Below are 25,813 nucleotides of genomic sequence, written 5' to 3'. Positions count from 1 at the left end.
AATCTTCTGGAAAGGAATGAAAGCAGAGGTGGGATATCTAGTGCTTGGCTATCCTGTGCTCTGGGTGTGGAATGCTGCTGCACCTGTCCCTTCTGGCTCAGGGAAGTATCTTCTTGCCCCCAGCAGTTTCTGTGGGGAGAATCCTCTGATGCTTCCACTTTTTTGTTTAGGCCATGTGCCCAGAAAGAAGCCTGGCCCAATCTTTCCATAGTAGTGAACCTGGGCCATTGAAGAGTAACACGGCTCCACTGGACACAAGAGGGCGCAATAGGCAGGGGCTTTTAATAGCTTTTAGGGAAGAAAAAAATTATTTCATCTTTGGACTTTTAAATACTATTGGAATGATTTTTTTTTTCTTCTTTCTAAGCAGGGAAAATAATGTTATAAAAGCATCTTTTTTGTTAACTTGTTTGCATCCCTCCCCCACACTGGTGTTTTAAAAATGCAAAAAGAAAAAAGAGAAAAACTACATTTTTTGTATAAAAACACTTAAAAGATTAAAAAAACAAACAAACAAGTTGCCCTAGTCTTTTGTATGAAAGAAGAGGGTAGAGACACTGGAATGGAGTAAGAGACAACAGACCAATTTTCATCCTTTTACAGAGAAGGAAAAAAATATTTAATATTTTTGTTGTATAAGGAATAGCGCCTAAGGTAGGTACTTATACTCCTGACCTCAGCCCCACACACTCCCGTTTTAATAAAGCTATAGGACAGAGCAGAGTTGGAATTGAAAAGAAAGGCAGGGCAGGAGACACAACAGAGAAACTGAAGGGAGCAGGGGGATGCAAAAAGAATGACAACCATGTGTGTGCCACACACCTTTTAGCCCCTGCAGCAAATCAGAATTTGCTCTGCACCAGCGAGCGAGCCTCCCACAGATGCAGGAGAAAATGTTCAGTACTAAGGGAGCGACAACAAAGAAATCTCTGGGCCCCAGCCACAGTTGGGCAATCCAGAGGGAAGAGAGGGAGTACCAGATGTCGCTACTTGTGTCACACAAGCTAGAGAAACCCTCTCTCCCACTGTTGAGGCACACCTATGTCCCACCCACTGCCTTACCATATGTACTGTCTACTCCTCTTGGAGAGCTGAGACCCTGGCTAGATCCTCCACTCCAGGATAAGGCTGAGCAGTCCTTGTTCTCTAGACTGCTTTTATAAAGATTGGATTAGGTGAGAAAAGTAAGAACTGTAATGATTTTAAAAAATAAGGTAGAACCAGAGGAAAATGTCACAGCTGCCGCCATGTAGCACCAGCAACCAATTCTTGCACTTCTCTTCCCTGTCTCAGTAATCCCCTCTACAGAAGATTCGGGTAATTGGAACAGCTCTTTCTTCCCTGTAAAGTCTGCTGGTACCAGGTTATAACCTGGACAGTGGAGAGTGTCTGCCTTAGGCTCGTTTGTGCAAGAGGGCCACCTTAGGTCTCCTTGAGGACGTTTATCTTGGCGCAGATCTTGAGGGCAGGGCCCAACTTGATGTTCATGGCACTCATAAGATGCTCCTCTTTAAGTAATAAAAGGGCCTGTCCATCAATCTCCTGGGAACGAAACTCCTCTGCAATCTCTTGGCAGCCTAGAAGGAAATGGTGGGAATACATATGAAAAACTATGTGGTGGTACATACAGAGGACAGGAGGGAGAATTGATGAAATAAAGGGGAATCCGGTAGTGGTTAATCCCAATGTACTCATCCTAAATTCAGGAATATAAAAGTCTGGGGTGGCAAGCTTTGGAAGTAAAATGAAATCCGAGAAACTGGCTATTTAAAAAAGCCGAGAGGAAAGAATAACAAAGTTGTTCAATCACAGAAAAAACTTCATTCAACTAGCTTGAGGGAGAAAAGGGAAGGAGCAAGATCATATGTTTTCTTTTACACTAGCAAAAAAAATCAAAGTTCAGAGCCTTTATGACCTCTTTGTTTAAGAGCCCAGGGTTCAGACAAATGGCAAAAAGGGTAGGTTGATTTTCTTTTCTGGAGAAAACCATCCTTTGTCAAGAAGAGTTTATAAACAATCCTGCCTAGAAGAGTGTGGGATAACAATGGTCCCACACTCCTAAGAGTGTGGGATAACAATGGTCCTACTTTCCTAATCCCATTAGTGGAAACAGTGTTTTATCCATGACAGGTGTCACAAAAATCACATATAAAAAATACACTTTATCTAAAAATTACTGGTAAGAAATAGAAAAGTGAAAATCAAACACTGCAAGATTGCTGACATAGTAGAGGACAATCAACCCAAAAGGAAATTAAACCAGGGTGTGTGCAAGTTACTTTGTGGAAATATGAAGAATAGAACCTCTGCCATACCATACTTAAGTGCCTACTGCTTAAAAGTCCATTCTGTTCCCTATCACAAAGGCCCATGTGGGATAACCTAAAGAAAAGTAAACCTGTATGTGATCTGGGTTCTCCTGGATAGGCCCTCAATACCTTGTAGAGAAGCGATAAACTCATACACCTCTTCTACACTCCAACGGCTGGGATTGCTGGACAGGAACACAGGGTTGATGCCATGTAATTCTGGCGTCGGTGGTGCCGTATTGGGGTTCCCCAGGTCACGTTCTCCATGCCCAGTTCGCACAGATAAAGGCCCAGGAGATGTTGGAGAGAGTGCTTCATCATAACTGGAATTATCTGAACCCCGGCTAGAGTCCTCTTGACCCTACGGAGAACAACACAAAGCCATGAGGTCATGAACAGTGTCAGGACGTTTCTTCACCCCTTCCTAGCCAACGGGGTTTGGGTTAATACTAGGCACAAAGCAAAAACTAGTATTAGAGTAAAGAAACTGTACTTTGTTTGCAAATGCCCGGAGTCACTAGTCCACCCTCAAGTAACTTCAAGTAACTTCCAAGTATAAACTATCACTTTCTTGATTCACCCCTTCTTCCAACAATCAATCTAGATTTTGTCAAATATAATGTGATATAATGATTAATGTGTACATGACCCAGTAATCACTTGAGAAGAGACAAGGAGTCACGATCTCTTGGAATCTGGACGAATGCTATCAATACAGAACTCAGAGTTCTGGTCTCATACTCTTTTATCAGGGCAAAGGAACTGCCTGGCAGGGAATGAGGAAGGAAGAAGGACCATTTTAAAGGTAGCTGGCCGCGCAACGGAAGCTCACCCGGTGGCGCTTGCCCTGGATCTTGGCACGAGCGATGTCCGAGGAGCTGCGGCGGGGTCCCCGCCGACGAACGCGAGCATAGTTGGCTTCTTGGAACTCTTTCATTTTTTTCCTCTTCAGCCGGAACTGGTGACTACAGCTCACATTATACCTACAGGTCAGGGCATATACGGAGTGTCAGCCGTGCTGGAGGAGACCACCGGGCTAGCCGTGGCTACATGGGAGTTGGTATTTTAAGAACCGACTTGGGGAAGAACACGAAAGCGAAGACAGGAAACGTCAGCTATGAGGTCATCCTAGGGAAGGGGCCCGCTATTCGATGGAGGAACTGGTGCTGAAGGTAAGGAAGGGGCAGGTGCCCACAGTACCTCTTAGCGCAGGTCATTGAGCAGAACCTCTTGGAGCCGCGAAACTGCTCAGCAGGAGCATACTTCCCGCAGTACTCACACTTCAGGAGGTTCGCCTTCTTATCTAGCTCTGGAAAATAACGCATCCCTGGGGAGCTATTGCTGATCCCGCTGCTGCTCAGGCCATCCTTAGGCCCACAGCTGGCTAATTACTCTCAGGGTTTGCCCCTCAAGACCTATACAACCTAATTCAGAATCCCTAAAACATAGAGTTCAAAATCCAAAACCATAAAGACACGTCCTTCAGGAACATCATGGCCTTCCTGACTTAAACCAGCCCAGTTTCCATCTTCAATGACTAACTTGATCCCAATTTATACTCTCAGGTTGCCAACAAAACTGCATTTTAGAATGGTAGAGAGGAACTAATTACTAACTAGAAAGATGTTGGATCCGTCTCCCAACACAAGTTTACAAAAGCAGTGGGAGTAATATAAACAAGAGTCCTTAATATAGATGATAAAACCTAGAATGAGAAATGGAAATTTAGAAATATCCTATTTTACATCATCTTTTGAAAAATACATACTTAGAGTAAATAATTCGAGAGGTTAGCTTGATAAAATTACCCTAATTCTATAGGGAACTCCTTTTGTGTGATTCTATACATTTTGATATTTAATACAGTTCCTGCATGTGGCTGGACTTCATATAACTCCCACTTTAAATAATTACTATTTCACACTGAGTGCTCAAACACCTCTATCTCCCTGAGCCTCCTTCCCCAGATGGGTCTCTAAATAAATACTTACCAGCAGATGGGCTGTCCCCTCCCAAGGGGCCCCCTGACTGATTCTCATTCAGCCCTGTAGGCAGGCCAGTCTGTAGTGGCTTCTCAGACTCTTTCAGTAACTGAGAACAACCCACCTGTGCCAGAAAAAGTTTACAGTTAAATTAGCCTAGTTCCTTTCTGCTTCTCTATAACTTTCCCCAGTATTTCTCACTGCCATGTCTTTGCCTGGTTCTCAGAGTTAATGGCCACGTCTGGTTTAGAGAAACATTTCTCAACATGGCAATCAAGAGGCCCTACCTGGCTCTTTTCAGATGAGCCACTGGAAAACATGTTCCTAACTTGATATCCTAGCTTGTCCTTTTCCTTCCAAAGTTGCAGACACCTGCATTCTAGGCCTAGTTCTGCAACTCCTGATATCTAGAAAAGTCCCTTAACTTCTCTACCACAAACTTCTTCATTATGAGACAGGCTAGTTTGTGTAACTAAACATTATAGCTTCTTCCTTCTCTTCTCCTCTTCCCAACATTTGCATTTGTTGGTCTACACATACTATTTCCTTTCCCCCTTCCCTTCCTCCTCCACAATTAACTACACAAACAAGAGAATTGAACCATTCTCCAATAATTAAATAGTTCTGAGATTTGATTTTAGTGAACTTTGGAAAGATAATAATCAGACCAAGTCCCCACTTGAAAGTCCCACCTTATGGCCCTGCCCTCACCGGGAAAGGCTCTGCTCCTTCCTGGATAACGAAGCCTTCAATGATGTGGGTGAGAATCTGGGGCTTCACGATGGCCTGTGGGGGTTTTGAGTCACCCATTTGTCTGGACACCATGGCTAGTGTAGGGGGCGGTGCAGCTGGGGCAGGAGCCAAGGCTACTAGTTCACTGCTTGGAGTACTAGCATTCACACCAGTCACTGGTTCAGCTTTCTCTGGAACAGATTAAGGAACAGATAAAAGGATGACGTAACTGATCCATCTATTAGCCAAGCCAGTCTGATCTTCCACAATAATACATGTTCACCTTTGATCATTCACCCTGGAGTCCCTGCTTTTGGATCTACCCATTGGTCCACCAAGTTCAAGGTCATCTTCTATGGAACCAGATTTAGCTCTGAGCTCACTCAGAACACTTCTCTAATCTCTGCACTCAAATCACACTGCAGAAGTCAGTTACCTCCAAGACTGCTCTTCTCCTCCATGGCCTTTGGACTTTCAGCTACTGGAGATGCCTTGGCAGGAAGCATTGAACCCAACGTGGAGATATCATCTCTCTCCTCCTCAGACTCTGCCTTGCGTTTGACAGCCAATGTCTGGGGTTTGCTCTATATAGTGAAAAACAGGAAAGAAACCAAGATGTATGAATGAAGGATATAAGGAACCTCAGTGACCACCATACTATCAGTGAAAACGTTCTTGGTTCCAGATTACCCAATCTGCATACTTCCCATGGTACACTAGAATTCCCGGTCATTCCCAAGAAGTGTATCTTCTACATCAGGACAAAAGAAAATGTCACATTTAGTCCTGACCTACACCTCAGGATTCTAGTTCATTATGGCTCCACCGAGAACCTCTGTTTTTCTAAAGACCAGCTTAAGTGAGTAGGGCTATCTTGACCTAATTTAGTACAGATCCAAAAACCCAGAATGATTTCAGGAGCAAATCAAGCAGTGTGAAGTACAGATTATTATACACGGTAATGTCTCTCCTACAAAGGGAACAAATAAATACCAGTACCTTAACCTTCCATCAGTGCCTCTCTTACAAAAGGACAAACCAATATCTTTTAAGTGTTACAGTTTGTAACAAATAGTTGTTACAGATAAAACAATATGATTCACAGAGCAGTTGGTGCAATACCATATTCACCCGCCATGCTCACTCACCCACACATATTAATTATCTATTTGTTATGGACTTAATGTTTGTGGTTCCCCTCCCCCACCCAATTCCTAAGTCCTAACCCCAGTATGGCTGTATTTGGAGATGGGGCTTCAAAGGAAGTAATGAAGGTAAAATGATAAGTATCAGTATCTCAACCTTCCGAACTCGTTACTCCCCTCCTAAGTTAAGCTCTATGTCCACTGAGCCCCAGGTCCACTCAAGACCTCACTCACCGGCAGGTGCACAGACTGCATGTAGAAGGCAGCAGGTACCTGGGCCACAACAGGTGAGGAGGTCGTAGCCCCACCCTTTACCACATGCGCTGTCCCCTGCATAGGAGCGAGGCTCATCCCAGACGCCAGCGTGGGAGGGCACTCTTGCAGGGCCCCGGCAGCCTGGGATGAAGGTGGCGAGGAGGCCAAATGGGCCTGACTGGGCTGCACTGTATTGGGCATGCCCCGGGAAGTAGGGACAGCAGCGGCCAGCTGTGCCAACCCCAGAGCCTGTGCCTGGGCCGTCCCGGGCTGCCGGGTGCCCACCACTTGCACAGGGATATGGGGTGGTGGTTGCTGGGTAGCTGACATCTTAGCAGCGCCTAACTGAGGAGGCTTGATAGGTGCTACAGGTGGTTTGGACTGGATGGGGATGGGTGGCTTGGGGGTTGGGTCAGGCGGGAGGGACAAGGGTGAAGACTGAAGCATGGGTTGGACCACCAGGGTCTGGGCTTGCTGCTGGGACTGGGAAGGAGGGACCTGCTGAGTAGGTGGGACCTGCGGTGGCTGAGGGGCAGTGAGTGTGGCAGCTGGCGGCGGGGGCGGCGGCGGCTGCTGCTGCTGCTGCTGCTGCTGCTGGGCCAGCTGGAGGTGTGTGGCTGTGTGGAGGAGCTGGGACTGCCGGTGCTGGAACTGCTGCTGGTGGTGGATGGCGATCTGCTGCTGGATCACCACCTGTTTCTGCTGGAGGTGGATCTGCTGCTGTTGCTGAATCAGGGAGTGGGGCTGGATCTGCGTGTAGGTGGCTACAGCGGGGCGCCCCAAGTGGAACAAAAAAGAGCGGAAAATTATCATCGTTACAAATTGAAAGGGAAATCACCTTTCCAAGGTGTACTTGGCTTTGGGATCACACAGTGAAGGGAAATCGAACCTGTCGGACCCAAGAGATCACTTCATTCACACTCTCGCCTCTGAGTCAGACATAACCAAGTCTCTCTCTATAGCGAAGCACCTCCAAGGAAGAAGTCCCTTGCCCAATCATTTCACGGTCCTCGGTAATTTCTTGAAGCTATCTAACTTTTATTTTCTTTGCTACACTAAATCCTGATAGTTTGACCCAGCAAAGGAGAATGGCTGGCCCATCTCCCTTATGATTAGACTGAGTTCTTCAAGGGTTGAGTCCTTGCTCTATTCATTTTTACATCCCTAGAACCCAGCCCCATGCCCGGCACATGATAAAGACTCAATGGTCACTGAGAGAATTAATGTCCACAAAGGTAAAGATTCAAACATCCTCCCACGAATGCCTGGGTTTTTCAGACTCATCAGTTTGGTCACCACCTACAAGAAGGCATAAGAATCAGCGGCTGCAGGCCCAGCCTTTATGCAGTTTCCTCCACTGCAGGTGAAGCCAAGACACACCATCTCCCAGATCACTCAGAGAGCACATGTAACATGAAAGCACTTTGGAAACAGAGTGCTACGGTATGTAAATACTAGGTGGTAGTAGTACAGCCGGTGATTAACTCTTCACTTTTTTTGTAAGCAAATCATTCAAACAGAGCAACAACTGAAGTGCCAGAAACAAGGCAGGTAAAAATAAACATTACCAAGTGAGGTACGTACATCTAACTATACCGAACCACATTCTAAAAGCAACTATAAACCATCTGAGGTTATTATTATTTATTCCTTTTTTTATCCTTATCCTTGATCAGATGATCACAAGTTAACTATACTAAACCGTTTGCTAGTCCTGAATGCTCTAAGGCACTTAGACCCTCTCCACTCTACCCTGGTCCAACTAATCATTAAACAGAGTAAGGAGAGAAGTCATTCCTTGCACTAAATCGTAAACTCCATGGGGACAAGGAATCTGTTTTTCAAACATGCATCCCCAAATAATACATTATATGTTAATAAAAATAACTAAAAAAAAAAAAAAAAGATGTATCCCTAACACCTCCTACAACACAGTAGGCAATACCCAGTAAGAGCTGGGTAAATGAATGGGTGGGATGGATAAACTGACAGACTCAGGGCCTAAGAAGAAGGGGACAAAGCAATTTGTACAGATTGCTGCCTTGAGGAAACAGAGATCTACTTCTGCTACCTGTCCTACTACTCTCTCCCTGGACTAATCTGATAAAGGCTGATGTGATTTTTTTTTTTCCTTCCACTACTCCAGGACCCAGAGAAGCAGGATAAATGGCAAAGAAAAGTACTCTGAGGATTTCAAACAAGTTCTGAGAGAATAAGGACATTGTGAGAGGTGAGAGCTTACCTGAGCTAATAAGGGTCTGGCTGGGAGCAGGTGTAGCTGTCCGTGTCAGGTTCATGCCCACATTCTGCTGACCAGCCCCATCTGCTTCTGCCTTCTTAGCCGCTGCACTTTCTGCTTCTGTCTGGCTTCCCTGACTCACAGTCACTGTTTGGGCTGCAGGCAAGGGCTGCACCACTCCTGTGCCCTTCCTGGGACAGCTCCCACCCCCACCCACCATTCCTGAGGAAGGCAATGGACCCAAGCCCCCGGGTGCCTGGCCACCACCACCTGGCCCCATGGACCCTGGGATGCTACTCCCACTGCCTGTGCCAGCTTGACTGAGGTTGAGGGACTGGCCTGAGGCCCCAGAGGAAGCCTGAGCCACAGCAAGGGCCTGGCTAGAAGCCTGGGAGAGGCTAGAGACAGGGGAGGCTCCAGGAGGAATGGCCTTCTGAGTAGAGCCTTGCATTTGGGGTCCTTGGGCTGAGGCCTGTTGGTTCCTCACTGCCAAATTCTGCACCTGAAAGATAAGAAGAAAAAGATATATTGAGAAGAGGGGAACAGGAAGCATGAAGGTCAAAGATGTCTGTGACCGATTCAGAAGCAGTGAAGACAGCTACAGATATTCCCAGCCCCCCTCAAAACTTGTCCCCTTACCTTTACAATTACATACACTGAAGTCCTTCCGGTCACCCGGGGAGGAACTCTTGAATCCTATTTGACTTTTAGTCTCCTTCATTCACTATCAAATCTATCAGCAAGTTCGCTCATTTATTCCTTCGAAATGTCTCAAATTTTCCTTTCTTCTGTTTATTCATTCAACATCGACCAAATACCCTACTATGCTTCCAGTAGTACACTGGATACTGGAAATGCAGGGACGAAAGAATGTCCCTGCTCTTAATGAGTACTTTCTACCAGAAAGGACAGACACGAAAATCACCAATAAACCTGTCATACTATGCAGAGATATACACAAAGTGCCATGGGAGCACAAAGGAGGAAGACAGACTCAGACCGGGGAAAACTTCCTAAAAGTCTTTTGTTTCATCTGAGACTCCATGGGTGAGAGGGAAAGTGAAGTTTGAAGACACAGGTAACAACACTTGGAAGACCATCGAGTGAAGAAAGAGCAGAGCATTTTTGGAAATTATAAATATTTCATTATGTTTGGGGTGAGTTAGAGGGAGTAGCAAGAAATGAAGCTAGGAAGACAGGCTGAGGCTGGGGAGGTAGAAATGTGTGTTCAAATGAGGAACAGAAAGTCTGTCTTCCCCATTGTTGTATTTCCAGCATCTAGCACAGTGCCTGATAGAGTAAGTATTCTGAAATATGAAGAGAAGACTGATGAGCACTTCAAATGACAGGAAGCCACTGAAGACTATTAATCGGAATAAAGATCATCAACACTACAGCTGTAGTGTACAACACTACAACACTACATTCTTTTAAACACTGCTTACAGGAGTGTAAATCAGTACAACTGCTTTGAAAACGGTTTGGCATCCTATCCCAAAGCTGGACATTCACACACCGTCTGATCCAGGAATTCTACAGGAGCAACTCTTGCTCCTGTAGCAACAGGAGGCATGTGTAGGGAAGTCCACAGCAGCACTATTCAGTTAATGGAAGTCTGGAAGCAACCCAAATGGCCATTATCAGAAGAGAAGATGAATGAACCACAGTATATTCACATGGTTCACTACTACAGAGAAATCAAAATTAATAAAATACAACGACATGCAACAATACAGATGGATCTTGACAATAAGCTATTAAGAAAGTATTCCCCCCAAATTACATACAGCACAAAGACCTTCTACACTTAAATACAAATGTGTGTGTGTGTGTGTGTGTGTGTGTGTGTGTATAAAATATATAGAACATATGGTATCTGGAATTTACTTCTAAATAATCCACAGTGGAGGGAAATGGCCTGGAGAGAAAGGCTGTGTGTTGATAAATACTGCAGCTGGTTAGCAGGTGTGCAGAGATTCATGTATTTTTCTATTTTTGCATAAGTTTGAAATTTTCCATAATAAGAAGTACTTTTGAAAAACCCATGTAAACACAATAAAACTATAGAAAAAGGGACAGAGGGCAGGATGAACCTAGGAATCAGAATGATTGTTACCATAGGTGGGGCAGGCAGTGGGTGGAGCTGGGGAATGCTTATTACATCATTAAAACATAGTAAGTAAATAAGATTGGGCCATGATTGGACCACTGCTGGGAGGTATCATGAACCAAGGATTATGACTTATCAAACCCGGCACACCGGAAGTACCATTTAAAATAACGTTAGGAACAACATGTATTTTCTTATTGAAAAAACTTATTCTGAGGATAATATGGAAGATGCTTAGAGGTAGACAAGGCTGAAGTCAAGAGACCAATTAGAAAACTAGAAGAATAATGCAGGTGAAAAATACAAGGAACCTGAGTTCAGGCGACCTGAGTTCAGGCGAGGAGTAAAGAGGTGAGAGCTTTTGAGAGAGCTTTACAGGAATTACCAGGATGGGGTGTTGGGGCACTTAATGTGATACATTTATATAGTACATTTATATACATTTATATAGTTTGTTTCCAATCAGGTTTCCACAATGACTACTCAAAACTTTCCTAGTTCCCAATATACCTCAGAACCACTTGCTCTTCCCCCTCTTCCTCATCACCCTGCAGAGATGATAAAACCACTATGTGAGCAGTTCCATCACCAAATCTATAATCCCCTTCATGAATCCCCACCACCGCCTTTTCCCCGCTCTCCCCTCTATCAGCCCTCCTATCAAATCCTTCTCCACACTCAGGGCCTCAGCTCTCCTCCTTCTCAAGGAGCTTGTGCTATCAATTCCTTCCTGTCTCTTCAACCTCCCCTCTAAGGCGCCCTCCAATCACACCTGAAGCCCACTTCCCAACCCCAGCTTCATCCCCCTTTCCTTTGATTGCTAAACTGGTAATGATTGTTTACATTCACTGCATCTATTCTCACTATCCAGCCATTCCTCAGGTGATACTAGTTTGGCTTCAATCCCCCAACCCCCAAACTCCACTGAAATGGTTCTCTGTCCATATTGGTAACTCTTTCTTGTCCTCTCTACTACATTTGACAGAGGACTCCCTGCCACTTCTAACGTTCTGCTCCCTTGTTTTCATGACACTACACAATCCAGATTTTCCTGTTTCACTTTCTACTCCCCTCTGCCACTTCATCAGCCTCTACTGACCCTGAGCTGTTATATTTTCCAAGAAGTAGTCCTAACCCTCAGGGTTCCATTTCTCATATCAATCTGTACCTTTCCCTAAGCAATGCCAAATGCTCTCTTGACTCCCATTATCCTGTGTCTACTCTTGAATGTTGATTTCCATGCAGACCTTCTCTCTATTCTCAAGCACCAACTATCTAAAACTGCTGACCTCAGTGACTCACAAGCACATCCAAGACAGCGGTGTACAAAATTTAACCTCACCATAAGTCCACTTCTCCAACATTCTACCTCTCTAGTCACACTACGCTGTCACCTCACTGTTGTCACATCTCGTCCCTGGCACCTCTCTCAACTGAATCAGCTTTCCTTTTTCAAAGATCTTTAAGTTTTTTCTCAAATCTATTCATTTCTGTCCATGTCCATTGTTACTGCCTAACCCAAACACCATCTTTCCTCTAAATTGTTGTCCCTAGATTCACACTCATTTATTCACACACACTTCCATTTATTCTCTATGGAGGAGCTAACATAGTCTTTTTTTTTTTTTTTAAGATTTTACTTATTTATTTGACAGAGAAAGAGACAGTGAGAGAGGGAATGCAAGTAGGGGGAGTGGGAGAGAGGGAAGCAGGCTCCCGGCCGAGCTGAGAGCCCCATGCCGGGCTCCATCCCAAGGCCCTGGGATCATGACCTGAGCCGAAAGCAGATGCTCAACCCACTGAGCCACTATGCCCCCAACACAGTCTCTAAACAAACAAATGAACAAGCCTCAAACCCCACCATGTGATTTCCAAATTTAAAATCCTCCCATAATGTCCCATCACCCTTCGCATAAAGCCCAAAATCCTAAACACTGTCCCCAATGCCCTGCAAGATGAAGTCTCTCCTACCTCCTCAGCACCATCTCCATCCTGCTTTGCCAAACTCCAAGCATGTAGGTCTTCTTTCAAGTCCTCAAATATATAAAGCTCCTTCCCTCCTCTTTGGATTCAAGGGGTATTTGGACATTAGGTTTCCATTGGCTTCACCACTCTCTTTCCATGCCTTCACCAGACACTCAGTTTAAATGTCACCTCCTCGGGGCGGTCTTCTCAACTTTCACCCCAAGCCCAAGGCTGAATTAGGTCTCTTCCTGTGTTTTCAAAGCACTCTGTACTTTCTAATGAAGCAATTGTTAAGCGATTCAGGTGATTTTTGTTTAATGTCTGGCGCTTCAGTGATATGTCATCTCTAACTCATTTATCCTCAACACACTCCAAGGTAGGTATTTAACAACAGCTATTTTATACACGAAGAAACCGGCAAAAAGATGTTAGGCCGTCTGCCTAGGTCACACAGGAAGTCATGGACTTGGAATCAGATTCTTATTTTCAAACACTACTCTGTCCCTTCATATATTGACACTCGAGTATCTGATGAGTAAAGAGATGGATGAATCAAAGAACTGGATATGAAACCAGTCTCAACCTCATCCTCTGATCCCGACGCTGTTACCACAGTCTAAAACGAATGTCTGGGGCTCCTGGGTGGTTCAGTGAGTTAAAGCCTCTGCCTTCCGCTCAGGTCATGATCCCAGGGTCCTGGGATCGAGCCCCGAGTCGGACTCTCTGCTCAGCAGGGAGCCTGCTTCCTCCTCTCTCTGCCTGCCTCTCTGCCTGCTTGTGATCTCTGTCTGTCAAATAAACAAAATCTTAAAAAAAAAAAGAATGTTTTACCCCATTAACTAAATGAGCCCCACGAATCTCTTACTAGGTTCCTTAACTTCTCTTTCTTCTCCAGGCACATGTTCCTAGATGATTCTTTCCAGAGTATTGTCCTTATCCTATTAATCTGCTGTTCAATAGCCAGCCATGACCCCTGCTACCTACAAAGTTATTTGGCTTTCAGACTTCTCCCTGACAATGACCTTTTCTTTTTTTTTTTTTCTTTTTTTATGTATTTGACAGAGAGAGATCACAAGCAGGCAGAGAGGAGGAAGCAGGCTCCCCACTGAGCAGAGAGCCCGATGTGGGGCTGGATCCCAGGATCCCGGGATCATGACCTGAGCCGAAGGCAGAGGCCTCAACCCACTGAGCCACCCAGGCGCCCCTGACAATGACCTTTTCTAACATCAGGTGTGCTGTCTCCACTTTATCCACTCATCCCCAATTCAGTCACATACAAGTCATGGCTTTACACACACTGTTCTCTCTCCAATTTTCTTCTAACTCCAAATCAAATCCTACCAATCTTTCGAGAATCTGCTCAAGTATCCCAACAGTCACTGAGCAGGAATGCAGCCAACTCTTCTCTAAATTCATGTGTCACTCTGAGTTAGGACCATTTACTTTGGACTCCTTTGGGCACTAAGGTCTTTCTACTTCTTTGTTCTCTAAGATCTTTGAAGACTTGACTTGTCTTTCTTTTCAAGCTTCCCAAGTTTCTAGTATATATCTGAGCACATCAGTAGAAAGAGCTCAAACTCACTACTTGCTAACTGATAAACTAAGAAAATGAAAAAAGTTATTATGAGATCTCAATTTGTATTCCATCATAAGAAGCCAAAACTTCAGGCATGAAATCCGCGTCCATGTTTGGGGGTAAGGCACAGAAAGCAACGGTGAGGAACACTTTCCTGGGCACAGAGACCACTGAGAGTCAGCAGCCACCGTGACTCATAAAGAGAAGGACACACACATCCTTCCTGCAACAGCCCGGTGGGCTTCACATCTACCTAACTGCAGAATTTCCTCAGCCATCCCTTACTCTAAGAGAGCACTGCAAAGAAAGAGAATTAAGACCTCCTGAATAAAACTGAGCCATGGAGGTCTAAAAGAATGTAAGGACATCTGCCCTGGATTGAGAATAAGGCTTCCCAGGTCCACAGGGCTGTTTTCAGTCAACTTCACCTCCCTTCGTAACTCAGATAACTCAAAAGTTACAAGAAATTCGAGGGCTATGGAAATGAAGAAAAGGGGAGAAAAAATAAGAACCCTGAGAAGTCGTCATGGGGTAGCAGGGTAGGCCCTGGTCTGTGGTGGTTCCCTTCATCCTCCCCAGTGCCCATCCGCAGGTCAAGTGGTTGCCACTGACCTGATCTGCATCTGTATGAACTCCCGGAGATGGAGCAGATGGCACCTCCTGCTGGACCGCAGCCACCGCCCCGTTAGGCATCAGGATGAGTTGGGAGGCTAGAGGCACATTCCGGCCCAGGGTCCGGTTTACCTGCAATAGGTTTCCCAGCTGTGGCTGGCAAGGAGAGGAGGAAGAGGAAGAGCAAAGGAAAGAGAACAAGAGAAGAAGAAAGACAGAAGAAACGGAAGGGAAGGACCACAAGACAAAATAAACAGAAGATACGAAACTGCTAAGCCCTGCCCCTTTCCACACCAACCCAGGAGACCCTTATTCTCCATATGCAATGAATCATCCAGAAGGAAACCTAGAATGTATATAAAACTATAGATTGATATCAAAGAGTCAAACATCAAGGAAGTTGAGACAATGAGGATTTTAGAGCAAGTATTTATGTGTAGTAAGTAGATAGGCTAAGAGATAACACTTAGAATTTGGGTACTAGAGCCACAGGTTTAAAGATTAGATTATATGTGACACTACTTCAGTCAAAAATACTAAGGCGAACACCTTCTCACTTAGGATCTCAATTCAATCTGCAGGCTACCTGTGAATACCAAGCATCACTTCTAGAGATAGGTAAGGCCCAGAAAGTCCATCAGCGTATCTTACCATATTTGGGCAACCATATTTAAATCAAACAGCTTTCACTCAAGTCTTTGCCAGGGGCACAACAATTATGCCTCTGGAACAATGGCGGTTGTGTCTATGGCTTACCCGTAGATACATCTGGGCCTGGGACTGGTTGAGAGGTGGGGAGGTGGTGTTCCCCAGTAGCACAGATTGGGTCAAAGTGGTAGCACTGGGAGAGCTCACACTCTGCGATCGGCTGATGAGCTGCGCGGCCGACGTGGTGGCCAGATTGATCTGTGTGGTACAGAAAGGAACCAGAACTAAGGATTTTGGAAAGGTAAAAAGAAACGCACATCACTGACAAATGCAGAGGGACACAGTCAAGAACAGAATATCTCATTTTCTTCCTTTTTTAAGAACAGACGATCTCATTTTCAGAGTCAGGGGCAAATGAATACCTTCCTGACCATAACTGTCATCCTGACTACTGCAAGGTAGTACCAAAGTAAAGAAACTAGTCCCTAACCACTAACCACTAGCCACCACCGCTAACCACTAACCTAACTACTAACATTACTAGCTGAGAGGGAAAAGGAACAAAATGGAACAGACGTCACGCCTCGTTAAAAGGTCCAGAGATGAGTCCCCTTCCTTTTTCATCCTCTCTTCTTCCCCAGGATTTTCTTTCTCCTTTCTTAGACCTCCTCCCTGAGACTCTGATCTAGGCTCACGTCAGTTGTTTCCCTTTTACTAATATTGTCTACGTAAGAGCGATCTTCTTCATTCACGGCTCAATACACAAGGTTGTTCCACCCAGAGACCCAGGGAAGGAAGCCTCTCAGTGGGGAGACCCAGTACTACTCACTGAGGCCTGGGTGGTGGTAGTCTGCTGCTGGGCAGTGCTGGTGTTTGGGGAGCTGGCCTGCCGACTGGCAGCAATCGTGGCCTGTTAGAGGGGAAAGGAAAACAAAAAAGAGCAGAGACAATGGAGGAAAAGACTGAATCTTGGAATCACAGGCACAAAATGTAATAGAGAGTTCAGATAAAAAGCCAGAGGCTCTACTATGGAACAAGGAAAAGCATATTCCCTATCTCCAAAACCCTCACATTACCACATATGCCAGCCTAATAACTCCCACATAACCCTTCTGGGGCAATCAGGTACTCTGCCCCTCCTCCCACTTTCTTTTAGGTGGAAGAACAACCTTTGATCAGATCATAATCATGAGTCACTCATGTCTAACGCAGGGCTGTCTAAAACAATACAATGTGAGCCACACAAGTAATTGTCTAGTATGCATTTTTAAAAAGTGAAAAGAGGTGCAACTGGGTGGCTCAGTCAGTTAAGCGTCTGCCTTTGGCTCAGGTCATGATCCCAGGGTGCCAGGATCAAGTACCGCCCTGGGACTCCCTGCTCAGCGTGGAGCCTGCTTCTCTCCCTCTCCCCTCCCCACCAGCTTGTGCTCGCTCTATCTTGCTCTTCCTCAATCTCAAATAAATAAAAGTTTAAAAAATAAAAAGTAAAAAAGGGAAAAGAAACAGGAGAAATAAACTTTACTCAAGCCAATGTATCTCATTTCAACATACAACCAATAAAAACAAACTACTGAGATAGTTTATATTTTCTTACGCTATGTCTTTGAAATCCAAATTGTACTATACAGCTCAATATGGACTGGCCACATTTTAAGTGCTCAACAGCTACACGTGACTAATGGCTGCCATACTGGACAGTGCAGTTCTGGAACACAGCCATTCTACCTCCTAATTCCTACTGCAACCCCAAAAACTAAGATCCTTTCATCCTCCTATAGGAGGACAGGAGGTAGAAAAGACTGCCTGAGTGGCAGGAGCAGTGGAAGCAGTATGCCCCAACCCACCTGTAGTGCCCATCCCCTCCCTCTTGGGCCAGCTAGCTGCTGACCTCTCACCTGCTGGACCGCAGCCAGGCTATGCAGCTGGGCATTGCTGAGCTGCTGCTGGAGCATGAACTGGTGGAAATACTGAGCCGCGTTGGGCTGACGCTGCAGTGCCTGCAGAGCCTAAGAGGAAAAGAAAGGATCAACCCACTTAGAATGAATCACTCCTAATTCCTATTCTATGCAAATGACTGTGATAAGGTGAAAGGGACAATTGGGAAAAAGAAAAACAAAGGGAGATGGGGAATGTGGCTAAATCAACATCTGATTTGCCCATTTTTATATTAGAACTAGTAAGTTCACATAGTCTTCAAAAAGTGGATAAACAGGGGTGCGTGGGTGGCTCAGTGGGTTAAAGCCTCTGTCTTCGGCTCAGTTCATGACCCCAGGGTTCTGGGATCGAGCCCCGCATCGGGTTCTCTGCTAAGCAGGGAGCCTGCTTCCTCCTCTTTCTCTGTCTGCCTCTCTGCCTATTTGTGATCTCTGCCTGTGAAATAAAGTCTTTAAAAAAAAAAAAGTGGAGAAACAATTAATTCTGTTATTCTCTATTCTTGTATACAAAGAAAAGGAATATAAGCAATGTAACTCACATGAACTCTTAATTCCCAAAATGGAATGAATTCCCAAAATGACATAGCAAGAAAAAGAACTGGACTAGACAAGTTGAAAGTAAACTGGACATCAAATAATATAAAGAGAAGAAGGGGCACCAGGCTGGCTCAGTTGGTAGAGTATGCAACTCTTGGTCTCGGGGTTGTGAGTTCTAGCCCCAGGCATAGAGCTTACTTTAAAAAAGTAAAAAACAGGGCTCCTGGGGCGCCTGGGTGGCTCAGTGGGTTAAGCCGCTGCCTTCGGCTCAGGTCATGATCTCAGGGTCCTGGGATCGAGCCTGCATCGGGCTCTCTGCTCAGCATGGAGCTTGCTTCCTCCTCTCTCTCTCTCTCTGCCTGCCTCTCTGCCTACTTGTGATCTCTCTCTGTCAAATAAATAAATAAAATCTTTAAAAAACAAAAACAAAAACAGGGCTCCTGGATGGCTCAGTCAGTTAAGCATTCAACTCTTGATCTCAGCTCAGGTCTGTGATCTCAGGGTCATGAGTTCAAGCCCAAGGCTGGGCTCCAACATGGAGCCTACTTAAAAATAAATGAATGAAAAAAATAAAGACCATATTCTAGGGACACAATTCTAGGGACACAAAAGACCATGTTCTAGGACACAAAGGTGACAGAGCCCCAAGTGGTTGAAAATGATGAAAAACAGAGTAAATAGTGGCTTGTGAAAGATTTTATCAAGTAATATTTTCAAATAACTGGCATTTTCAAACACATAAATGTTTATAAAGATGATGCTGGTAATGCAGTTTGAGTGTCACCTTTGGGTTATTACTGTATTCTTATTCCGTAATAACTAGAACTATTCTTATTTTGTGCGTGGTTATTCTAGCAACCAAGATGTTTTGAGTAAGATGCCCCATTCCCAAGATTTTTTAAAGCATGAGATTTACTATTTGTCCAGGATGATTTACAAGAGAGACAAAAGGTTAAAAACGGTTAATTAAACTCTAGCTACATGAACTGAATGGTATAAAAAAAAACCACGATTTGAAGACTGAATCTCATTCTCTGCTTGCTTGAACTATTGTAAACTCCTAAGATTCTCAGAGTTGGAAGGGACGTTAGTCATCACCTAATCCAACTCTCCCAGTTTGCTGGAAAGGAACAACGAGCGGCTATCTTCCAGCACCAGTGCCCACCTGAAGCCAATATTCACAGATCACAGCCCCTCACACTTGAGCCTCACCTGCACCGCCTGCCGTTCATACAGTGACATCTGAGCTATCTGGGGCCGAGAGCTGCCCCCAGAGCTGGAGCTCCCATTGGTGGAGTTGGAGTTCTGCTCACTCTCAGTCTCCATGATAGTGGTCCAGGGTCCCAAAAGCCGTTGCTCTGACTCAAGACCTAGATGGAAGTAGCGAAGGATTAAAATTCACACCTGATCTCAAACTAATATTTCCTGTTATTTTTCATGTTATCTAATACTCTTCCTCTCTTCCCTCTGTTATCCATGATTCCTTGGGCTTCTTTAACTACCAAATCTGCAATACACACTTATAACCACATGCTTCCTATACCATCTTTTGAAGCTATCCAGTGTCTCAAAAGAAACCTTTACAGATTCCCTCAGGACTGTCTATTAAATATCAAGTGGCTAGAATGTAAGACCATAATACTAAGGCTACCTTACATTCCCATAGCATTTGTAACAGTTTAAAATAGTCCTGCTTAAAAGTTACTGTTTTCTCATTTTTATCTGCACCTGCAACATCAGTACCAACATCACCTTAACAATGGCCACCACTAACTGAGAAGCCACCAGGTGCCTCCTCTCACTAGCCTAGGCTCTTCATCTCCATTACCTCTCATAGTGCTTTAAGGTAAATATGATTGTCCTCATCTTATAATTGTAGAAATGAGGTTTTCCAAGATTAAAGAAGTTATCCTAGTAGGTATCAAGTCTTTACATTAATACATGCTGCTTCCTCAAACAAACAAACAAAAAAAAGGCTGTGATTAAGGCAGTGTCATTTCGTTTGAGTGTTCACTGTCCTCATTTTATGGAGAAGGGGCTCAAGATACAGATATGTTAAATGCATCATGGAAAGTCATAAAACTAGAGGTAGAGGGACGCCTGACTGGCTCAGTGGGAAGAGCATGCAAGTCATGATCTTGGGATCATGAGTTCAAGCCCCACACTGGGTGTACAGATTACTTAAATACAACTTTAAAACAAAACAGAACAAAAACTAGGAGGTAGGAGAGCTAGTCTGCAGCCAAAATAGCTGCCTGATTCCAGCTCAGGCTACTAATAAAAATACTGTGGGCACATCACTTTCCCTGCCAGCCCCTCAGTTCCCCCATTTGCAGAAAAGCCTTCACAACTGAATATAATATATCATTTTAACAAATGACTACCAGGCATTAAACATATTAAATACACAGCAATGAAAGGCTTCAAGAAAGTAAAACTAAACTTTTCACTTTAGTAATCAGAGTTTACTCTCTGCGGTCTACACTAAAATTTGCCAAAAGACATGAAGACATTGCTAGGAACCAAGCAGAGACAGGAGAAAAGAAGCAAGAAGAAATATGCCTCCAAATAACACTAAATGACAATGAGGGGTTTTGTTCATTCTTTTTTTCCCTCTTTTGTTGGGCCTAGACACTACCTTCTCTACTCCGGAGGCACAGGGCCACTAGAAATATTGGGTCAGCAAAGCACTGTTTGGTTTAGGAATGTAAACATCAAACCAGAATTTCTGCTAAGGCCTGTCAACAGTTTTATCACAATGGATTTATCATAATGATTACATCCAAAATAAAGTAAATAAAATCAAACCGCTTGGCCCTGGAAACAGAGTTGGGGAGATTTCTTATTCAGTTCCCAATATCATCTGATCGCATCATTATCCCCCACGTACTCAACCCATCTCTTCAGTTTTATTTAGGTATAGCAAACGTCACTGCAAACATGGAATATAACACAGGAGAAATCATATCAGCTTCAACTCTATAGTTATCTTCTCCCACAGTATCAAAGCACTAAACAGATACAGACCCATGAATCCTCATTATCAGCATGTGAAGAAAAAAAGTGGGTAAGGATTAGAGGCAGCATGGCATAGTTGTATAGATCAATGGACTTAGTTTACTGTACTCAAAGACAGTAAGACAGAAGAGACCCCTTCTTTAGCTAGAGGAGACATTAACTCCTACATTCATAGGTGAAAATGCTAATACTGTAGGACCCCACATCTCCCCCAAAATGGAAGTCTTTTTTTTTTTTTTTCCAGATGGTGAAATGAAAATAGAGATGGAAAGATGCTGGCTTAAGTAATAAAATCAGGAGAAACTGACATCAAAACCAGGAGTCCTGGACCTGAGGCACACAGATCTATTCACTTGTGATCAACGTTGGGACTGCACAATTAAATACAGAAAATGAAAACAACAAAAGGTTTGGGAGGCACAGTGCATTTAAATGTTCAGAATTACCTCAGGAGAGAAAGTGTGAGAAGCTGATCCACAGAGGTGCCTACAATCGCTAAACTATTGTCACCCTGAAAGGCAGTATTTGAGTGTGTATGGGCTGGGTTGGGTTCATTGGGTCAGTTTGGGTGGTTAAGGAGCACAGACCTCTGGAAGGCAGCTAGAAAAAGATAGTTAAGTGGACCTGCGACTGTGTTCACTGAGCCAAGAGTTGGAGGAAATAAATTTCCCTAAACCTAAAACTCTGTCTTGTAGAAAGTACGGGACACAGAAGGCGGCAAGAGAAGGGAGTGGGGGCTTGTTGGGGAAGACTGTGCCAAAGAAATGGAAGTGATCTGGAGAATAGGGATAGTAAGCGCCCAGGGGTCCTTGTTGTATACAGAACCTTGATGAAAATGAGGTTCCAAAGAGGAATCAAAGACACCGAGGGGAAGGGGACAGATAGAGTGGAGCCAGGAGTGAACTGACCCAAGTGAGCAGGGAAATGTGCTTACTGATAGCCGGGAGACAAGCAGGAGAGAGACAGAAGTCAAGAATTGGGAGACCGAGGGACCAAGCGGACCATAAAACGCAGGGGATTATCAGACAGCATGCTTGGATGGGAGGACCAAAGTCAGAGAAGGAAAAATGAATGAGAAAATGAGCAGTCAGAAGCAACTAGGGTGACGGACAGACGGCATTCAGCGCAGCGAAATGAATAGCAAGAAGACTTGGACAGACAGTGCCGAAGGACGGCAGAGCGAAGCGCAGAGGTAGGCAGGGAAAGAAACTGGGGGAGGTACCTGGGGCGTTACAGACCGAGGTGGCTGAAGAAACATCCCCGAGCAGCCAAGCCCCCAGAGGTCCTGCCCCTCCCCAACCCGCGGCCGCCCGGGTACCTTCGCGCCTGGCTCTGCACCCAAGTGCTCCCGGGGGGCGTCCACCTCATGTGCCGGGGTCCCCAGTCGCCAGGCTGGGCGGGGGGCTCGCTCGGCCTCCGCGGCGGGCTCCCCTCTCCTCCTCCCCTTCCTGGAGGGGCGGGGGCGCCGAGGGCGGGGTGGGAGGTGCCCGGCGCGGCCGCGGCTCCCCGCCCCTCCCGCCGCTCCGGGTCCGGGCCCGGCCGCGGCTCTGCCAGGCCTCCGGGGCTCGCTCCGGGCCTGTCACTTCCTGCCGGGCCGAGAGGGTGGGGGCTGCGGGCCGGGGGCTGCGGGCCGGGCTGGAGGAGGGGGCTGGCGGGGAGGTGCTTCCGGGGCAGCTGGACCCCTCCCCCGTCCCTCCCCTCCCCTCAGCGCCCTCCCCCCCTCCTCCCTCCCGCGCGTCCCTCGTTTCCTGCCGGCGCCCGTTGCCATGACGACGCCGCTCCCGGGCCTCTGCGCTCCAGGCCCCGGGGTTGGTTTTTTGTTGGGTTTTTTTTTTCCCCCCCGTCTCTCGCTCTCTTTCTCCTCTTTTTTTCCCTTCTTTCTCTCCGAGTTCTGCACGCCGGTTGGAGGGACGAAACTGAGAAAGTGCTGGCCTCTAGTGGGGACCTCGCTCTCACCGAGGAGATGCGAGAAGGGAGGGAAGTGACGTGAAAAGGGGGGGAAAAAAGGAGGTATTTTCTGGAGCTTCTGGGAATAAGGGATAGAAAGAAAGGATCAAAGGGACGATCAAGCAGAGAGGGAGAAAGCGAAGCCACAACCCTAAGAGAAACGACAGACTGGGAAAGGGAATTAAGCCGAGGAAAGGAGAGAACGGGGGAGGGGGGATGACTGAGGAATTGCAGAGAGAATGCTGATTGTTTAATCCCTCACCTCAACTCCGGGAAGGCGGGAAAGAAGGCTGCTCAGAAACTGAACCCATTAGGAGTTGACGTTCATTTAAAAGCAGCCCCGCAATAAGACTTGCTTTGAATAACACATTTAGGTCTGTAGTTTCAGGGATTTTATGTACGTGTGTGTTGTTAGATTTAAATGTGTATGTAAAAGAGAACGACAAAAATAAGGGAAGAGGCATAGAGAGAACAGAACAATGGGGCTGTATTTGGGGATGCTAAACACTGGATGAGGCAGTAGCCTTTGTCATTTTATTTACGATAGCAGTTTGTCAGTTTTTAATTCTCCTAGTCTTGTGAATATTCAGGAAATATTCGCAGAGCACCTAGGATGTGCCGCCTCCTGTTTTGGAAGCTTGGATTACTTCCGTGCACAGAACAAAGATAATTGCCCTCCTTTACCTTTACAGAAGGCTGGGGGACTCCTCGTGGACTAGTAACTGAGGCTGGTGCTTTTCTGGTGTCCTCTTAATCCAGTAACTATTTTTTACGTCGTATTTTTTTCTAAACTCTGTTTTCGTCAGTTATTTTCTCTTCATTCTCTCCTTTAAAAGCCAATGCATGCTTTGTTTTTAGAGGAAAAAATAGGAGTTCTCTCTTTGTTTATAAATTAGATCCATTTAGATTTGCACCCAGAGAGGTGTGTTTGGACTCCTGGCTCTTAGTTTGTGGTAGCCAGATTTGTGTCAAGAAATCCCTGCCAGGCTTCTAGGAACCAGCCAGACGAGTATGTGAGGGAAGAAACCGGAGGGCAGCCAAAGGACTGGAAAAGCCAAAGGCATGAGGTATAGGGAGGTGAAAGGGTATGTTGTCATGATGGTTGACAGGCTTTGGCAGAGGATGAATTGAAAAGATTCTGGCAGAGAACTAGTGGTAAAAACTAGGTAAAGCATTAGTCATTTAATTCAAACTTAGGTTTTTGGCATGTCAAAGAAATTTAAAGCTTTCTTGCGGAAATGTACAGTGGATATTGAGCCTAAGCTAAATCTCCGAGCACCAATGAAAAAGTTGTTGTATCCATAGATAATTTTCAGATGATACAAGGCTCACATTACTCATGTACTTCCATGGGTTCCATGGGAGAATTATTGCTGTTAAGTGTCTAAAGAAGGTCTGTAATATATTCCAAGGATAAGGAATCCAGGTGCCAGAGAGTATTTTTCCAAAAGCCTGTGAAAGTTGCATACCTTGGCAGAACAGGGCCATTCCAGCCCCATTGGAAATGAAGCACTACGAGATGCATTCTGGCTCTAAAGATGTTTTGTATTCCCTGGTCACCAGCCCTACCTCTACCAAAAGTTACACATTTTGATGATATTAGGGGAAAAAGATAGTGATGATGTATAATTTTGTTGAATGATCTCAATCTAGCCTGGGAATACTCATAGACCATGTCTTAGGGATTATGAACCAGTAGTTTAATTTTCTGACCTAAAATCTTGTACCCCATATTTCACAGTAATTCTTTTCAACTTCATTTCCCTCTAAGACAGACCAGTCTTTCAGAGTCATGGGGTCGTAGCAGTTTTCCAAACACAATTTCTGGATGAAAAAGAAATGGATCAATAATAAAGTGAAGTATTGGGAAAAACTCCATCCATAGGAAAATCATTCTCGCGGACTAAATCAGCTTGGGAACAGGTACTGAAGAATGTGTCACCCTCGATGTAAACAGAGCAAAACAATTTGTAATCCCTAGAAAATCCTTGACTGACTTTTCCTTTTTTTTTTTTTTTCTAATTTTGCTAAGCTTTCTCATTTTCATTTAATGATTCTGCTGGAATTAGTCTTTTCTTTTTCAAACAAAATAGTTCTGAATGGAAAGCTAAATAATTTCTTTACTCTGCATAACACTGAAAGTCATTAGCCTAAACAGGTGAAAAGGAAATGCATTCTATCTGTTTAAGTAGAAGCCCTCCCCCTGCAAGCTCAGCTAAATAAGGAAAGATCAGGATTTGAAAGGAGCTCAGTTGTTCGACAACAACTAAAGCAAATAGAATAGTAGGTTGGTCAATATAATTTTGCATATCAACCTAACATTGAATAACCTTTCCTCAAAACTTCCAAGCCCAGCACTGCACAATAAATTGAGGAAGAGTGGGCCCTTACCCCTCGAGGTGTTAGTACCATTGGAAAGTATCTGTTTACAGGTAACCAAGTAAGTAAACAAGTATGATCACGACTTCTATGCAAAGGTGGCCTGGACGAAGTAGGGAAAATAGGAAACCATAACCTTCACTCTAACCATCTCCAATTGCAGGTGTGAACCACCATACACGTCACAGTCCCATGCCACCACCAGGCTATATGCCACTTTAAGGTCTAGTCGGGAGGAAATAAAATGAAGATTAAAAGGACTTAGAGACTCTCGCAAAAAAAGAACTTTAAAATTATCCAAGCCCCTCAACTTTAATGGAGAAAATTGAAAGCTAAAAGATGAATGTAAAAGAGGGACATTTCGTAATCCTTACTAAAGAGAAGATGTCCAGTAAATATTAGTTAACTGAATTAATCCCCTAGAT

General features: G+C 44.9%; 1 protein-coding gene across 8 annotated transcripts; it reads right to left on the bottom strand.

Moving 5' to 3' along the window:
- Positions 1-345: 345 nt before the first annotated feature.
- Positions 346-23,010, bottom strand: PHC1 (polyhomeotic homolog 1). 8 transcript variants are annotated; one of them, XM_032347192.1, is made up of 15 exons: positions 22,381-23,010; positions 19,257-19,414; positions 17,469-17,579; positions 16,403-16,483; positions 15,682-15,831; positions 14,926-15,081; positions 8,666-9,164; positions 6,403-7,187; positions 5,460-5,607; positions 5,003-5,214; positions 4,301-4,415; positions 3,510-3,636; positions 3,142-3,292; positions 2,439-2,670; positions 346-1,577 (listed from the first exon to the last, which is right to left on the bottom strand). In XM_032347192.1, exons 2-15 carry the CDS (start codon positions 19,368-19,370, stop codon positions 1,423-1,425), a joined length of 3,036 nt encoding a protein of 1,011 aa, XP_032203083.1. In that variant the 5' UTR covers positions 19,371-19,414; positions 22,381-23,010; the 3' UTR covers positions 346-1,422. The 8 variants fall into 8 exon arrangements, with proteins under 8 accessions (XP_032203083.1, XP_032203084.1, XP_032203081.1 ...); XM_032347193.1 differs by lacking the exon at positions 22,381-23,010 and adding an exon at positions 21,509-22,352; XM_032347190.1 differs by lacking the exon at positions 22,381-23,010 and adding an exon at positions 21,072-21,446 and having other exon boundaries at positions 14,926-15,057.
- Positions 23,011-25,813: the final 2,803 nt, after the last annotated feature.

This window comes from Mustela erminea, chromosome 6, assembly GCF_009829155.1.
Source record: "Mustela erminea isolate mMusErm1 chromosome 6, mMusErm1.Pri, whole genome shotgun sequence".
NCBI lineage: Eukaryota > Metazoa > Chordata > Mammalia > Carnivora > Mustelidae > Mustela > Mustela erminea.
Note: the sequence above shows the minus strand (reverse complement) of the source record. Positions and strands in the feature narration are given on the sequence as shown.

What these genes read in the sequence shown, in the direction of transcription:
- PHC1 (XM_032347188.1), bottom strand. An exon ending in ATGAACGGCAGGCGGTGCAG is followed by an intron (nt 17,580 to 19,256) that starts GTGAGGCTCAAG and finishes TTTTCCTCTTAG; the next exon opens with GCTCTGCAGGCACTGCAGCG. An exon ending in AGGCCCAGATGTATCTACGG is followed by an intron (nt 15,082 to 15,681) that starts GTAAGCCATAGA and finishes TCTCCTTGCCAG; the next exon opens with CCACAGCTGGGAAACCTATT.